Consider the following 13,661-nt stretch of genomic DNA (forward strand, 5'->3'; position numbering starts at 1 on the left):
ACCTTTGTTCTAGGGCTAATGCTTACCTCCTTATTAACTCACACCTAAACTTAATAATATCCTTTATATATCCATTTAGCAGCTTTTTGCTATTGATGACTAATATAAATAATATACTTGATCAACGTTATTATTCTTAAGAACTAGATTTAGTTTTACATGATTCATTTTTTTATAACATGAAGTGAGAAAGTGAATCAGTCCTTTTGCCAATATAGAACACTTCAGTGCCAGACCATTGGTTTGTTTCCAAATGCAGAGTGCTTATGGGGGTCTCATGTTGCTGGGTAACTGCACAAAATAGCTTTTAACAAAGCATTTCATATATAGATCTCATATCAGTTTACCTGAGTATAGTCTTTAATGACCATAATCTATCATTTTTATCTAGTACAGATATTTACATTGATATGTTAGGCTTTAGTTTTAAAGTGTAGAAAAAAATACAGAATAAATGTTTAAACCCAAATGGAAATCAAAAAGAGTGGGGGAAATTTCTTTTCATTCACTCAGTTTTAACAGAATAACAGTTTAAGATAATTTTTATTTAATACTTATATTACTTTTCAAGGAAAAGACCATTTCAGGCATGAAGAATATCATTGCTGAGATGGAACAGGCATCAAGGTAAATCATCCATTCAACAAGAATTTGTGTGCTTATTAGGGCAAAGTACTATGGAAGGTACAAAGATAGTAAGAAACAAGGGGCTTAGTGTTATATATAAGGTGATAACTTTCTTAATATCTTAAGAAAGAAGGCCTAACTCTGTGTAAGGAAGTAAAAGAGGACATAGTGTTTGCCAGGTGAAGGAAAGGGAAGGGCATTTAGGTTGAAAGGATAACAAAGAACCACAGAGAACCACAGGGCCTCTCAAATGACAGGTAGGTGAGTGTGTTGGAACTCAAAGTGTAAGAGGAGACGTGAAGGGAGGAAAGGCTGAACAGGCAGGCAGAGGCCTATGTTAGAGATAAACGAGTCTTGATTTTATATTTAAAGATAAAAAATATTCTGACACTTGTTAATCCATAGGCAATGAGAAGTCATTAAAAAATTTTGAGAAGATCGTTGCGTTAGAAAGATTACCGTGGCTGAAAACTGATGACAGATAGTGATTGGGGAGTTGGAGAACAGGAATGAGGTACTTGTGAAAGAGAAAATCTAGGAAAATGCCAGGTTAGGGGCTGGGGATGAATACTGGCCATGTGGAAAGTATGTGAGAAAAAATTTTTCCTCTGAACTTGACAAGCCTTTGAGACCTTGTATATATGTCAAATAAGTAGTTAAATATAAGAGTCTGGAGTGTAAAGAAAAGGCTGAGCTGGAAATAATGATTTCAGAGTCATCTCAGTGCAGATGGTGTTGGGAGCCATGGGTATGAGTAGAATTTGTCTGAGAGAAGGTATGGAGAAAGAAGAATCAGCAGGTTGAGTTAAACCCTCATAACCATTAAGTTTTAAGAGGGCAGAGGAAGAAGAACCTGAAAGGGAGACTAATAAGCCATGGCGTCTAGAGATACAGTGAAGGTTTTCTTATGTCTGAGTGTCAGAAGTTCTGAAATATTTAGCTAATCGTTGACTATTATGTGTAGTTAGCACCCTTTTTCATAGTGAAATGTTGGCAACAGAGAGAAACTCCAATGCACAATCCTTGCAGTATTTACTCCTATAAATCTAAATGTGTTTAAAACTTTTTCAAATGTTTTCATGTTAACTGTCCATCTTCTGTCTTGTGAGAATTTGTTATTCTGTTTCGGTAAAATGTCTCTTATGTACTATTTGATTTATGGACTAGACAGTCTACTGAAGCGCTAATTATGTGTGAACAAGACATTTCCAGAATGCGTCGGCAGTTGGATGAAACGAATGATGAGCTGGCTCAAATTGCCAGGGAAAGAGATATCTTGGCTCATGAGAATGACAATCTCCAAGAACAGTTTTCTAAAGCTAAACAAGAAAACCAGGTATATTTATCCCTAGAATCTTTTTCTCCAAGAAAATATTTAGTTCCTCTGAGACATGGCCCTCCTTTCATTTTGTAGAAAAGCTCAGACTTTGGAACCAGCCAGATTTTACTTTTATTACACAGAATCTGCCACATAATTTCTAAATGAAATTCTCAGACACAAAGTATTAAATATTAAAGAAGAGAGGGAAGGGGGGAGGGATAATATTTTATATTAAACCTTAGCAGTACTTCCTTACTGAAGGATACAAATGAAGATAAAACCTTCAGAAACTTTTAGGAAAAGGATGGATTTATCTGACAGACTATTCTGTTTGAGTGTGTGGACTGTGTCACGTTTTTTGGTCCTCTTTAGCACTGTGATTTTTTTTTGGGGGGGGGGGAAGGGGGATTTCTTTTATAATTACTTCCTCTCTAAGTCAGTACACTTTAGCTTTATCCACAGTTCTCATTTCCAATATCATTATTTTAATTCGAACATTAAAAATTTCTATTTGGAAGCTTTCTTCCCTGCTTAAAATTCTTTGGTCCAAATGATTTCTTCCACTTTGGTATCACTCTCAGTATATTTAGTTTGCATCGTAAAAGTCTGTATTTTTTAGCTGTTAAATATTTTTAGTTTACATAAACATGTATAAAGATGCAACCTTTTGTTAATTATAAAAAAATTGCCTGAGATATTAAAATACTTTCTTCAGAAGTTAATGAATAATGGGATCCTGGAACAGAAAAGGAATATTACATAAAAATGAAGGAAGCCTGAATAAAATATGGACTTTAGTTAATAATGTATCAATATTGGTTCTTAATTGTATAAATGTACCATACTAATGTAAGATGTTAATAATAGAGGAAACTGAGTGTAGGGCATATGGGGACTCTCTGGACTATTTTCACAACCTTTCTATAAATCTAAAACTATTCTAAAATAGAGTTTATCTTAAAAAATCTGAATAGCAATAAAAACAAATTTACAGTTTTGTATACTCTATAGCTAGAGCAAATGGGCTATAGATAAACATAACTTATATTTATGAAAAACTAGATTAAAAACTCTCTTTTTTACCTCCAGAGTTAGCCACTGTTAACATATTTTTTACTGATTTTCAATGTACTTAAAAAATGTTTTATACTATGTTTTACATAAACTTTTTAATGTAGCTGGACTATGACCACACACTCCTTTATATTATGCCTTTTTTTTCTACATGAGAAGGCAGTAGAGTGGAGTATTTAAGACTCACATGGGTTTGAATCTCCTGCTTGGCTGTGTGATAATACCGTTTAACTTCTCTGAATCTCAGCTTGTCATCTGTAAAAACGGAGAGTATATAAGACTATGCCTAGAAAGCACTTTCTTATCAAATTGTCCAGCATAATCACTTGATAAATATTTTATAGCCATTATTAGCTACTGTAACATAAGCATTTTCCTGCTTTTTAAAACTTCATAAACATTTTTTATAATCAGAAGAAAAGTAGTGTCACAGCAATTTACATGTGGTCAAGAGTAGCTTTTTCCTTCGTTTGGGTGATATACCCAAGGTTGGACAATGGATCATTCTGTGGACCTCAGATTAAGAACCCATATCATGAAAGGTTTGGAAAACAGAAGCCTTAAAAACATACATCCTCAGTCCCACAACTTTTAACAAATTGGGATAAGGTATTTTTAGTGTTTTATCCTGATTTTTTTTCACTAAATATAGATGAACATTTTCCTCTGTTATTAAAAATTATTCCAAACATTCCTCATAGATGCATAATGTTCTATGCAGTTATACCATTATGTAGACGCTATTATTTACTGCATCATTCACTTAATGGGAGTGGATATTGTCACCGTAACAAACAATGCCTTAATGAATATTCTTTTTCATTAAATTTTATTAATTTCAAATTGAATTAAAGCTTTTGAAGTTTCTTTTTAATTAAAAATAAAACTTTCTAAGTGGACATTTTCAAATATAGTGAATACCCACCCATATCTATTTCTTACCTTCAAAGACACATTTGTCTTTCTTGTTTTTATGAGTATTTGAAAATGTCCTTTGATACATCACCTAATAGCACATCAGAGATTTACTTTTTACAAATTTATGTTTACTCCAACAGTACATGGAAATAGTCATTCCTTACCATAACATAATAGTTTTAAGTCTTTGCTAATTTGATATGCAGAATAGTACTTCATTGTCTTAATTAGCATTCCTTTGATTATTGTGGTTTTTTTTTTTTTTTGGTGAATTGTCTGTCTAGGTTCTTTGCCCATTTACTGTTTGGATTTATATTTTTCTTACTGTGTTTATATGAGTTTTATATAGTAGGTATATTAACTTTTATTTATCATATTATTATAAATATTTTAAAATTTATTTATAGTAGTTTTGACATAGATCAAGTTTTTATTTTTTGTGGTCAAGTCTAGCTATCTTTTTCCCACAGGCACTGTCTAAAAAATTGAATGATACTCATAATGAACTTAATGACATAAAACAGAAGGTCCAAGATACTAATTTGGAAGTTAACAAGCTGAAGAATATATTAAAGTCTGAAGTACGTATATATTTTTTTCCTTTTTGCTCATGATAGCTAAGATAAGGACTCCTAAATTGTCCTCCTTGCTCTCAGGCAGTAAATGTTGACAAAGCAGGCTGTTCCCTACACTTATTGATTTTACGGTCTGGAAATGTAACACCACGAATGGACAGAAGCTCTAGAGTCAGCTGACCTAAGTTTTCTTCTCCCTCATGGCATGAACTCAGGGAGGCTACTTAACCTCCTGAGTCTCAGTGTCCCATCTGCAAGTGGGAAGAACACCCGAGTAAGTCAAGTAAACCTAGCACAGTAAGCCATTTAAAGCAAAATATGAATAGGGCAGAATGTGAATCAATGGATATCTGAACATTTAACACAGTACACTTTCAGTCAGTGTTCCTTTCCCCCGCAGCCTGTAACATTACCTGTTTCACCATTAGGGACTGGGGCTTTCAGAAGCTTCTGTCAGCTTTTAGCACCCTAATTATGAGTTTTTTTGTGAGATTTCATTTCACAGTGTAGCTGGGTGGATCCAGGTGTCCTCCTGAGGTCCAGTTTGTCCGGGAGGTCCGTTAGGACTTCTCGAGTGCTTCCTGCATTCGGCGTGCAGCATGCTAGGTGCCGAATACCAGAGACGACAGGAAACAAGATGGCACCCAGTCTGTGGGGACAAAGTAAGCAAGGTGTTGGGGAGCAGGTCCTGTAGCTGGAGCAATGTGATAAATGAGCAGGAAGGCCTCATTTGAACTTGAGTTTCAGGAAGCTTTTGCAACAACATAAGCACAGAAGTTACTGGAAGAATTGCCTTTTAGAAAGATCATTCTGGAAATGTTGGGAAGAATAAATCAGAATGGTAACAAAATCAAGAGAGAGGGCCATTAGAAGAGGCTGTATCCATAATTCAGTCAAGAAGGGTGGAGTATTGTGAGGAGCCAAGGAATCCCAGATGGAGTCATGGGGTACAGGGTGGGGGAAGCACCAGAAAGAGGTAAAGAGATCCAGAAAGGAGGAGTTGGGAAACCCCAAACGCCAGTCTCACTTTCTTGAAGAGTTGCCTGTCTTGAGTCCCACACTGCTCTGGCTGCTTTGGGTGGATCCAAAAAAAGGTGAACTCTGGTCTCTGGTTGCCATGAGAGTGAGATAATAGGTGATTGGAGGGCAGGAGAGAGATTTTATGGCAATTCTTTTTCACTACTTAAACTCTGAACATATATTACCTAGTCACAGAACTAAATTTAATATTTAGAAATGGTTCCTATTTTTGAAGTGTTATTGAGGAGACTGTCCAGCCACAACTGACCACAGAGAGCTGTGAGGCGGTTTTAAGAGAACGACATAGACAATAGGGCCACAGAAAGTTAAAGTGGGTAAATAAAGATTAATGTGGGTCAAATTCAGTTTGTGTATGTCATATCATGTACCTCCCAAGTACATACTCTGTACACAACTGTTATTTTTAGTACAGTAATGGAAAACACGTCAGATTCCTAGTGGCACATTTGGAATATCTAGATCTTGAAAGCCAGGACTATAGTTTAGTAGGTTAACCTGTTAACAGACTTCGCAAAGATCTTTCACATCAGTCCAGGTATCATCCCACCACAAGGGGGCGATATTCACTGAATTTCATCCAGACTCAAGATTAATCATATATGTGAGAACTTAAATCCACTTTGAAATCCTTACGGGATAAGACTTTGTTTATTACAATTTGTCATTTTATTTAACCCAATGTGTCTGCTAGGGAAATGCACTGTTTGTTAACAGGTAGGAGAGAAAGAGATCTAATGCTTTTTTAATTAATTACCAAAATTATAAATTATTTTTTAGAATGGGTTAGCCAAACCACACTACTAAAATATAGCCTCATAATGATTACTCGATATAATACATTATTTGTGGAATTGATTGTTTTTCTCTAGAAATAAGAACATACTTCAGTCAATCTGTCATGATAGAACTTTTAAGGTTTTAAAAATGTGATTCTATATTGTATGTCCAATATATACATGAATGTATATTTATCAATAGTGTTTATGGGCATAGGTTTGATATTTTACTTCTGAGAATTTTCAGGCAAATTATTAGAACAGCAAAAGTGAATGATAGAACAGTCCACGATCGCAAAAATTAAGCCTGGGGTTCTAAAGGAAAAAGATAGCAAATGGACCCAGATAGCAAATGCGCCAAACCAAGAGAATTATTAAAAGTTGATGCTTAAGGCATGCAAGCAGCCAGAAGCTCTGTGGCTAGTGCAAGTCAGAAGGGTGGTCAGGAACATGGGATACCCAGGTACAAAAGGTCAGGCCAAGGCAGGAGCTTAGGGACCAGACCAGCAAGTAGTCAGTAAGCAGATACATGGGGAAGGGAGACAGTGGGGGATTTTATTGTAATAAAAGCAAATATAAGAACATATTCACCCAGGTCTTGAAGATAAGAGTAAGCAACGTACCCTTACGAAGCGGCTGGGTGTGACTCAGGAGCCAGGGCAGATCTTGCTCTACCCCTGTTGTTAATTACGGATGACCAGCTTTCTAAACTGAGAGTATAGGTGGGATTCCTCAAGGTTATGATGCAAATGACCCGGCAAGTAAGAATGTTTCTTCAGAGGTCAGACATTTTACACCTTTTAAAGTAATACCTAAGATTTGCTTTTTAGGAATCTGAGAACCGGCAAATGATGGACCAACTCCGAAAAGCTAATGAAGATGCTGAAAACTGGGAAAATAAGGCCCGGCAAGCAGAGGCAGATAACAATACCCTCAAGTTAGAACTTATCACTGCAGAGGCAGAGGGTAACAGATTAAAAGAAAAGGTGGATTCCCTCAATAGAGAGGTCGAGCAGGTGAGTTTGGGAAAATGTGCTTGTAATAATACATCCTGCATCATATTTAAAAGAGTTTTGTTTGGCTTCCATAAACTAAATTTATAAACACTTAAATTATTTAAATATACTGTGAATTGTAGCCTGATAACTGTTCTCTTTCTGTCCATTCTTGTTTTCCTGTAATTTGTTACCTACCTTACAACTAGAATAATCTTTAGCATTTTAAAAAATTAGGCACTATTTCAGACATACCAAAACAGTGCAAAAAAATTAGTATGAAACTTATACCTCCTCCCAGGTTTAAGGATGCTAACATTTCAGCATATTTGCTTCAAGTTTCTCTTTACTTAAATTTTAAAAAAATTACAGGATACAATGCCTTGTCCTCTCTTTTCCTCCCTCTCAAATAGTTGATGTGTATAACTTACATGTCAGTTGTATAATTCTTTTGCATATGTTTATACTTTTTCTGTACATTTGTCACCCACAAATAATGTATAATGTTTGGTGTGCTTTAAGTTTTTAAAAAAGTGGTAATCTACTATAGATATCCATTTGCAACTTGCATTTTTTGTCAATATTATAGTTTTACAATTTATCTGCTTTGATACATGTAGTGTACATCTAAACAGTTGCATCTGTAGTCATTGCATAAATATTTTCTTTTTAAAGTTTATTCTCATGTTGAAGGAAATTTAATTGCCTTCACGTTTTCTATAATAAAACGCTGCCACAAACATACTTTTATGTTTCTCCTTGGGTGTATAATTCTCTAGGTTTATGCCTGAAATGAAATAACTGGATCCAAGATACGTGCAATTTTGACTTTTCCCAATATTGTCAAATTGCTCTCTAAAGTTTTACTCTTCCACCAGAAAGCATGGAATTATCATTTTTTTCAAATACTAATCAATAATTGAAATTATCAGACATTTAAATTTTTTCTAATATTTTGTGTTTTGTGTTCCTTGATCACAAATGAAGTTTAGGATCTTTTCATGTTTTTTAGCCATTCAGGATTCCTCTTCTATGAATTTTTCTCTTGATTTTCTAAAACACATTTTCATAAATTCTCCTGTTTTTCTATTGAGTCGTTTATCTTTTTCACATTGATTTATAGGAATTATCTATGTATTCTTGATAACAATCCTTTTAAAGATACTAGCAGTTACTTTCTCTTTTTGGCTTGTCTTTTCACTGTACTTGCACTATAAATAGAAGTTTTAAATTCTGATGCTGTTAGAATTATTGTCAGCCTTTTCCCTCACAGTTTATTTATGCTTTTATGTTTTCTTTAAGAAATCCTTTACTATCTATCCCAAGACCAGAAAGATATTTTCTTATATTTTAATTTAAAAGTTCTTCTAAAGTTATGTGAAATTTTGCCCTTCACATTTGCCCTTTAATTTACTTGAGATTGATTTTGTGTATAGTTTTAAATATAGATGTAATTTTATATTTTTGTGGATGGGTAGTCATCATTCTTTCTTCACTGAATTATAAGCTTACTTTGTCATAAAAATAAGTCTCCATCCGTTCTGCTGCATTGGTCTATTGCTCTATCTGCTTGCCAACAACATACTCATGGAGCTTCTATAGTTTTATGTTAAATCTTGATGTCTGGAAGGATTCATGTTCCTTCAAATTATTTTGACTATACTTTGCCCTCATTAAACTCTCTCAAATGAATTTTTAGGATAAACTGATAACATTCCATGATTTAATATCTTTCTTCTTTATATATATTGAAGACTGGAAATTTCTCTCTAAATATATCTTTTTTTCAATATACAGAGTACTTGAGGTTATTATTCTATTTTTTATTTCTAATTTTGTCATATATTATGTTCAGATAAAATGGCTTATATGATATTAATTCTTTGGTATCTATTAATAAGACTTGCTTGGTGGCAGTGTATACATTTTTTGATAATACTCCAGATGAGCTTGAAAAGCATATATATTCATTAATTGTTGGGTATGTGTGTTTACATATATATATAATATATATGAAATGTATTTACATAAGATATATACACATGTGATAAGGCTTGTTTAATAGTGTCTTTCAATTCCTTACTAAGTTTGTATTCTTGATCTTTCAGTTATTGAAAGAAACATGTTAGGATCCTCCTCTATTATTGTGGATTTGTCTGTTTTTCTCCAAATTTTTTCTCAGATTTGCTTTATTTTGGGGACTGTTGTTAGTTTTATACCAATTCAGCATTTTATATATTTCAGATGAAAATGTTCTATCTTTGTATAATGACTCACTTGAATAACTAATACTTTTTACTTATAGTGTTTTTTATGTGAAGGTAGCTCTCTAGTTTGTTTATTATTTATGAACTACTGGTATATCTAATTTTTAATCAATTATATTGAAGCATAATCTGCATGCAGCAAAAAGCACTTACTTTAAGAGTGATCTGATGAGTTCTGGCAAATGAATACACTTGTACAACCATCACTATAATCAAGTTATAGGACACCCCATCATCTCCCTAACGTTCCCTCAAGCACTTTTGCAATAAATCCATCCCAACCCAGGCAACAACCGATTTGGTTTCTGTCACTATGGATTAGATTTACTTTCTCTAGAATTTTATATAAATGGAATCACAGTAAGTACACTTTGTGTCTGGGCTTCTTTCACTCAGCAGAATGATTTTGAAGTTCATTCACATAGTTGCATATTAGTTCATTCATTAGTTCATATTGTTGAGTAGTATTCCATCATCTAGCTATATCACAATTTGTTTATTTACCTGTTAATGGACATTAAGTTAATGTAGTAGTCTGCTAGAGCGCCATAACAAAATACCACAGATTGGGAGGCTTAAACAACAGAAATTCATTTTCTCACAGTTCTGTAGGCTGGAAGTTCAAGATCAAGATGCCTCAGGTTTGGTTTCTTTTGAGGCCTCTCAACTTGGTCCGCAGATGGCTGCCTAATACTATGTTTTCACACCTTCCCCTGTACACATGCATCCCTGCTGTCTCTCTCTCTTCTTATATGGACACCAGTCATATTGGATTAGAGCCCCACCCTGTCTCCAAATACAGTCACATTTGGGGCTAGGACTTCAACATATGAATTTTGAAGGGACACAATTTAGTCCATCACAGGTTCTTTCTAGTTTTTTGGCCATTATGAATATAATTGCTGTGAACATTGCATGTAAGTCTTTGAGTGCATATAAGTTTTCATTTTTCTTGGATAAATAGCTAGTAGTAGAATTGCTGGGTCATAGTGTGCTTAACTTTGTGAGAAACTGACAAACTGTTTTTTAAACTGGTTGTACCACTCGACACTCCTACTTCCATCATATGAGAATCCCATATCTCTACATCTTTCCTAACACACAGCACTGCTGTCAGATGTGTACCGTTACCACGTTGTAGGCTTCGTTTGCATTTCCTTCATGACTAATGCTGTTGAGCAGCTTTTCACAGTCTTGTCACTCACTAAAAAATCTTCTTTTGTGAAGTATCTGTTCAACTCTGTTACCCATGTTTTTATTAGGGTTCTTATTATCAAGTTGTAAGAATTATTTTGAATACTCTAGGTGTTTCTTTGTCAGATATATGTATTTTTGAATATTTCTTTCAGTCATTGGCTTGCCTTTTTATTTTCTTAATGAAGTCTTTTTAAAAGCAGAGGTAGATAAGGGTAAAAAAGGTCAAATGGATGGTGACAGAAGGAGATTGACTTTGGGTGGTGAACACACAATGCAATATACAGATGATGTATTACTGAATTGTACACTTGAAACTTATATAATTTTATTAACCAGTTATTCTAATAAATGTAACATAAAAAGAGCAGAAGTTTGAAAATTTTGATGAAGTCCTATTTATCAGTTTTCTTTTACATTTTGTACTTCTATGTCCTATTTAATAAATCTGTGCATACACAAAGGTACATAGGCTTTCTTCTATGTTTCTTAGAAATATTACTTTTGCTATTTATATTTAAGTCTATGATACATTTTGAATTAATATTTGTGTATGATGTAAGATAGTCAATGTCTATTTTTTTTAATTTATTTTTTAAAGTTGACATACACTATTATATTAGTTTCAGGTGTACAACATAGTGATTTGACATTTATATACCTTACAAAGTGATTATCCTGATAAGTCTAGTACCCATCTAACACCATACATAGTTAATACAATATTATTGACTATATTTCCTATGATATATACTTTACATCTCTATGACTATTTTTATAACTGCCAATTTGTACTTCTTAGTTCTTTTCACCTTTTTCACCCATCCCTCTACCCCTTCCCATCTGGCAACCATCAATTTGTTCTCTGTATCTATGAGTTCGTTTCTGTTTTGTTTGTTTATTTTGTTTTTTAGATTCCACGTATAAGTGAGATCACATGGTATTGGTCTTTTTCTGTCTGACTTATTTCATTTAGCTTGATAGCTCTAGGTCCATCCATGTTGTCGCAAATGGTAAGGTATCATTCTTTTTTATGGCTGAGTAATATTTCATTATACACACACACACGTGCGCGCGCACACACACACACACACCATGTCTTCTTTATCTATTTATCTATTTATCTATCTATAGATACCTAGGTTGCTTCCATATCTTGGCTAATGCTGCAGTGAACATAAAGGTGCATACATCTTTAAAATTAGTGTTTTGGATTCTTCAGATAAATATTCATAATGGAATTGCTGAGTCAGATGGTAGTTCTATTTTTAATTTTTTGAGGAACCTCCATACTGTTTTCCATAGTGGCTGCACCTATTTACAATTCCACCAATAGTGCATAAGTGTTCTCTTTTCTTCACATCCTTGCCAATTTATTGCTTGTTGATTTATTGACGGCCATTCTGACAGGTGTGAGGTGATATCTCTTATGGTTTTAATTCACATTTCTCTGTGATTAGTGAAATTGAGCATCTTTTCTTATGTCTATTGGCCATCTGTATTCTTCTTTGAAGAAATGTCTATTCAGGTCCTCTTCCCATTTTTTAATCAGATTTTTTTTTTATGTTAAATGGCATGTGTTCTTTATATATTTTTTGGATATTAATCCTTTACTGGATGTATTATTGGCAAATATCTTCTCCCTTCAGTAGGCTGTCTTTTCATTTTGTTTATGGTTTCCTTTGCTATGCAAAAACTTCTTAGTTTGATATAGTCCCATTTGTTTATTTTTTCTTTTGTTTTTCTTGCCTAAGGAGACATATCCAAAAAAAATTTTTTCTAAGAGTGATGTCAAAGAGTTTACTATCTGTGTTTTCTTCTAGGAGTTTTATGATTTCAGATCTTTAATCCATTGTTAGTTTATTTCTGTATGTAGTGTAAGAAAATAACCTAATTTCATTTTTTGGTATATATCTGCATGGTTTTCCAAACGTCATTTATTGAAGAGACTGTCTTTATCCCATTGTATATTCTTGCCTCCTATGTCAGAGATTAATTGACCACATAGGTGTGGGTTTATTTCTGGATTATTTTGTTCCATTGATCAATATGTCTGTTTTTATGACAGTACCATGCTGTTTTGATTACTATAGTCTTGTAGTATAGTGTGAAATCAGGTATCATGGTACCTCCAACTTTATTCTTTTCTCAAGATTACTTTGGCTATTCAGGGTCTTTTGCAGTTCCATATAAATTTTAGATTGTTCTAGTTCTGTGAAAAATGCCATTGGTATTTTCTTAGGGATTGTATTGAATCTGTAGATTGTTTTTGATATTATGGACATTTTAATGATGTTAATTCTTCCTATCCATGAGCATGGTATATCTTCCACTTATTTGTGTCTTCTTTAGTTTCTTTCTTCAATGTCTTACAGTTCCATTGTACATTTTACCTTTTTGGTTAAATTTATTCCTAGGTATTTTATTTTTTTGATGCAATTGAAAATGAGATTGTTTTCTTAATTTCTAATTGTGATAGTTTTATATTGGTTTGTCAAATGCAACCAATTTCTGTTTATTAATTTAGTATACTGCTAATTTACCAAATTCATTTGTTCTAATACTTTTTCTGGTAGAATCTTTAGGGTTCTCTATATACAGCATCATGTCATCTGCAAATAATGCAGTTTTGCTTCTTCCTTTTCAATGTAGATGCCTTATCTTTTCCTTGTCTGATTGCTGTGGCTTTTCTGTTGTTTCTTGTAGCTTGTTGAACTTCCTTAAAATAGCTATTTTGAATTCTTTATGGGGTAAATTATAGAACTTCATGTCTTTGGAATCAGTTGCTGGAAGATTATTGTGATTCTTTGGTGGCATCATGTTTCTTTGATTTTTCATGTTCCTTGAACTCTTATGCTGTTGTCTTTACCAGT

General features: G+C 33.6%; 1 protein-coding gene across 9 annotated transcripts in view; it reads left to right on the forward strand.

The window, feature by feature from the left end:
• TSGA10 (testis specific 10) overlaps positions 1-13,661 on the forward strand; it is a 99,496-nt gene that overhangs the window by 53,551 nt on the left and 32,284 nt on the right. For all 9 annotated transcript variants that reach the window (XM_011381957.2, XM_023524318.1, XM_023524321.1 and 6 more), the window contains 4 exons: positions 572-627; positions 1,795-1,963; positions 4,411-4,521; positions 7,163-7,348. In XM_011381957.2, the coding sequence (XP_011380259.1) occupies positions 572-627; positions 1,795-1,963; positions 4,411-4,521; positions 7,163-7,348 (522 nt within the window). The remainder of the gene's footprint in view (positions 1-571; positions 628-1,794; positions 1,964-4,410; positions 4,522-7,162; positions 7,349-13,661) is intronic.

The sequence above is a fragment of the Pteropus vampyrus genome, unplaced genomic scaffold (assembly GCF_000151845.1).
Source record: "Pteropus vampyrus isolate Shadow unplaced genomic scaffold, Pvam_2.0 Scaffold461, whole genome shotgun sequence".
Classification (NCBI taxonomy): Eukaryota; Metazoa; Chordata; class Mammalia; order Chiroptera; family Pteropodidae; genus Pteropus; species Pteropus vampyrus.